Source organism: Saccostrea cucullata, unplaced genomic scaffold, assembly GCF_032062105.1.
Source record: "Saccostrea cucullata isolate Sc308-1 unplaced genomic scaffold, CSIRO_AGI_Scuc_v1 ctg1118, whole genome shotgun sequence".
Lineage (NCBI taxonomy): Eukaryota > Metazoa > Mollusca > Bivalvia > Ostreida > Ostreidae > Saccostrea > Saccostrea cuccullata.
This window is the reverse complement of record NW_026925821.1, coordinates 1-4,613: the sequence shown is the minus strand read 5'-3', so window position 1 is coordinate 4,613 and position 4,613 is coordinate 1. Positions and strand designations below refer to the sequence as shown.

At 32.3% G+C, this 4,613-nt stretch overlaps 1 protein-coding gene across 1 annotated transcript; it reads right to left on the bottom strand.

The window, feature by feature from the left end:
* Positions 1-1,432: 1,432 nt before the first annotated feature.
* Positions 1,433-3,476, bottom strand: LOC134269838 (uncharacterized). Its single transcript, XM_062752038.1, has 3 exons — positions 3,356-3,476; positions 2,457-2,544; positions 1,433-1,562 (listed from the first exon to the last, which is right to left on the bottom strand). Exons 1-3 carry the CDS (start codon positions 3,438-3,440, stop codon positions 1,433-1,435), a joined length of 303 nt encoding a protein of 100 aa, XP_062608022.1. The 5' UTR covers positions 3,441-3,476.
* Positions 3,477-4,613: the final 1,137 nt, after the last annotated feature.

Below are 4,613 nucleotides of genomic sequence, written 5' to 3'. Positions count from 1 at the left end.
TGTGTGACTTCAAGAATTATTTTCAGTAAACATCATAATGATTGAAGTATTTGCAGTACACAGCAGTGAAATATGACATGCATAGAAATGCCGCTACCCACTTCAACAGTGAAGTAATATATATTTAGAAATAACTAAAGATTCAAAACTGTTGAAAGTCAATTTGCTTATTAAGTTTAGTGTATACACTGGAAAAAACCAATAATTGAATTATTATAAGAATCTGAGCATGCAATCCCTTCAACATCCATTCCATCTCTTTCGCTAGTTTAATGAACTAACCTGCACAACAGTTTGTCCTCCTGTTGCGTTGAGCAAATAGATCCAAAAGAACCTTTTGTAATTTTGGGTGTATTAATTGTGCATTAATTTTTTTTGTTTTTTATTTGATAAATAACTTAAGTACTACAAAATAATTTCCAATCGAATTATTGTTTATTAGTACATGTTTGTGGGTTAACAGAGATTAACTAGGCTCAAGAACAAACTTTATCTACATTTTACTGTCAGTAACCGAGTATTCAATCGGGGAAAACTCCGAATAACCGAATATTAATTATCAAATAATTTGACCGATTTGACTTCCCTAACATTATCCTGTATTTCTCTCTCATACTTTCAAAAAATATTCGGTTCACTTATGCCATTATAACAAGAACATTCGTTATGCTATCAAAATATATGTATCATGACTTATGACAGATTTTTCCCACTTGAAATATAATAAATTGATTTAAATATACATGTACTCACCTTCAGAATCATGAGAATAGTGTATCTGACTGCGGCCGGTTGTGCTGAGTTGAGTATTCTTCTGCTATTTAGAGATGACACAGAGCGAAATTTCTACATATTCACCATGCAATGTTATTATCCCGCTTTCTGTTAGCTGCCTCCGTGGGGACACAACCATACAGACTAAAGTAGTTCTTATATGCTTGTGTTTTTGAGACTGTCCAATTTTCAAAGCTTTGGTCCATCCTTCAACACATTGACATTAAATGAAAAGGATATATGAATGTATACATAGACTCGGCATGATAATTCCTCAAATAATTTCTCCCAGGCATGCATGAACGTATACACAGATAGTGAGATACAGTACCAGTTTGTTCGACCAAGACCGACCAAAACAGGTATCATGTTACGATATCTAATTAAAGCATGTCTGCAAAGGGAGGCGACATTTTCAAGTTAAAACAATAAAGACAAGTTAAATTGATGCAAAGCATCAAATGGACACCTAACAAAATCTAGCATTTCAAAAAGAACTTTCAAAATTTTATAAAAGTATCCTTGCAAGTGGAGCACTTGTCAAGATATTCAAAGCTGAAAATGTGATCTTTTTTAATATTCAGACTGTCTTCAAGGCAAAATAAATAAATATTACCACAGGAGTTCGCGTACCTATCAATTTTACCGAAATTTTCAGTTAATTAAAAAATAGGTTATACCTATAAGAGATACCTATGAGAGATTCCTGAACACTTGAGTAAAGTGGATTCTGCAGACAGGCCGATTCCTGGCTTTCTACACAGGTTTTCAATGACATAAATCCATCACTGAAATGAATTTCAAAATAAAAGCATTCAATTAAGTGGCTCCATCCTTATCCTTCTAAATATAAATGAAGGTTTGAAGAAATTTGCTTTCATATTGTTTTGATTGTCTTGAACATGTTGTATATGACGTTAACTTTTCGTAAATAAATACATAAACTAGAAAACTGGCCAGTTAGCAAGGGCCCCGCCATGGGATAGAATTATAAGGATGCAGCTTACGGAATGATTAAAAAATGTACGAAGGAATAAGCAACAACAAATGTATTCTTAAAATTTCAAGATAATTCCTATATATTAAAAAATCTGTAAATAATACCCTTGTATTTACATTAGGCAGTAAAGAACAACTTATCATTGAATGTATATTTGAACAATAATGAAGCTTATCTTATATAAAATGCCAGCCAATCAATGCAAATATCATGAAGGCTTGCCTTTAACTTCAAACAAACAGCAGTTGAAGACAAAGGTTTTCATTAATCTTAAAGTGACAGATAAAGAAAAGCCTACTAAATTTTCTGCGGCAGGCTGGATAATTAATCCCAAGGGATTAATTGTACCTCTCTCATCATTTTCTTGTAAAGTTAAAATGAGAACTTTTTCAGCATTAATGATAGAATAGGGTTTTTATACAACTACCTTAAAAATTAATAATATTCTTCAATTTACATAAAGGGTAAAAAAATAAAATGAAAAAAATATTTTTTATCGAAATAAAAAATAAATTTTCTTTAATCTATTTCTTGTTTTTAGAATTCAATGAAACCGGAAGAATGACAGACGGACATACAGACAGACAGACGGACAGACGTACAGAGTGATTACTATAGGGCACCCGCAAATCCTTGCGGGGCCCTATTTATATAATAAACATGAAGTATTACAGTGGTTTACCAGCTGCTATTTGGTGATCCTCCTCCCGTACTGTCCATAGAAATCTCAGCATCTGAGTAGCATTTCATTAAATTGCAACCAGAATCTCCTAAAAAAACAAAATGAAACGTTGAACATGTCCTTGTCTCTCATCTCCGATTGGAGTTTTCTTATTTCATGGTGCTAATTAACATGTGCATAATCACTCTAAATTTGAACAAAAAATTCAACTCTTTTTATTCTTTCAGAAAACAACATCAAAAGGTTTATGATCGATTTAATGCTGATCACTGCATTAGACGGCGATAGTTTAAGTTTGAATTCTTGCTACAAAAAAAATTGTTGAAATTTAAGCAGAAATTAAATTTGTTTCCCTAATTTGCTGTTCCATACTTTTCTGAAAACGATGGAACACTTCTAAATCTCACTCATCTGTCTGTCACAAAAAAATATTAACCTTGGTTTTCATAACCTTAACTTTTTATAGGAGAGAAGACATTGCTTCCAAATTTTACGTGTTCATTACCTCTGACTTAACTTTTCCAAAGGCATATCTCACCCCTTTACCATTTATTTTTATCTATCATTAATGGAGTAACGAAACAGGCAACACATGCCTTCTTTGAACACGTAGTTTTTTTTAAATGTACCAATGAAAATATATTTCAGATATCCCTCATGGACTGACATTAAAATCTGATGCACATTCTTTTTCAAATCATCTTGGTCTTAACTTTGATTAATTCATTTTTTTTTAAATCTTGTTATTATCCAAAGACAAGACAGGGCACGAAGACAATACAGTACAAATATGTCATGAATTATTGTACCCGAGTCAAGGGAGCCAAGGGTTATTGACTTTTCTCTGAATTTGCTTGTATTTCATTCAAAGGTCAAATATATAACTAATTAGTAGTTACCGCAAAGCATAGCAGCCTGAGTCATACCACCCATCATCATCGTAAAAGTCTGATCTGCTGCACAAGCACTCTTGTATGGCTCCATACAGCTTGTCACAGCTCGAACTGATCTGTAAAATACAATATTTACATTCGCTGTGTTTTTCTAGTAAGCTTACTGTGAAATTGATTTGAAAAACATTTTCGTGTATACTCACGTGTAAAAATATACACAGAGAAACGTGCATTAACGTGACGTCACAATGAGACTGCAGCGACGCTAGTAAAATGCAATAATATAGGACAGCGAGAAATTCAAATATTGGGTATATTTTAGTTGCCTCCAAACAGGCAAAATGTAAATATAAGGAATGTTTTTCAGTTTAGTGCGAGTAATTGGTGTGTGAATCACACAGACTTGCACAAAGGCGTATTTTTCATGAAGCGCTAGCGCGCTTCATGAAATATGCCTACGTGACAAGTCTGTGTGATTCACACACCAATAACTCACACAAAACTAAAAAACATTCCTTAAATATTCACTGTAATATGTGTCATTTTAACGTTAAATTTATTCCTGGCAGTGTGAACTAATACATTTTGGTAATCTGTATTTGCCCCACAACAGCATGCTTAAAGGATTGCAGAATGCATTGTTGATGTCATTACAGTGTATGTTTATGTTTTCAATGCTGATAAATATGGTGCATAGCAAATAAAATTATGAAACAAAATTTAGGTGGTTGTTAATTGATTGGGTTATGATTTATTATTAGTACAATTTTAATCCCTCAAAAATGAAGATCTAGGGAATATAAATCTTTTGTTTTGTCTGTTTGTCAGCAAAAACTTTAACCTTGATTAAGAACTTTTTACGATTAAGGTAAGAGCATTCATATTTTATGAGTATATTCCTTGTGATAAGCTATTTCTGTTGACATCAATTATTTAAAATTTGAAATAGCATTGTCCGTGAATTTTTTTTCTTCTGAATTCAACCTTGGCTTAAGCATCTAAAACATTTGTTGTCATTACTTTGACATTTTGACGTGGGAGATTGACCTTCTTTTGAAATATTTAAACTTGCCACTCATCCAAAAGAGTGGGACAGATCAGGCATTCTTTAAAAGGGCTAGTATGAGATGCATCATCAATCCATGTTTTAAAAGCAGTATTTGTTTTTAGTATTTTTCATTTATTTTTGGTATGTAAATAGAAACCCTTCTTATAATGCTTTCTATATAATTTGTTTGAATGCTGATAAATCTAAACTCTAGAT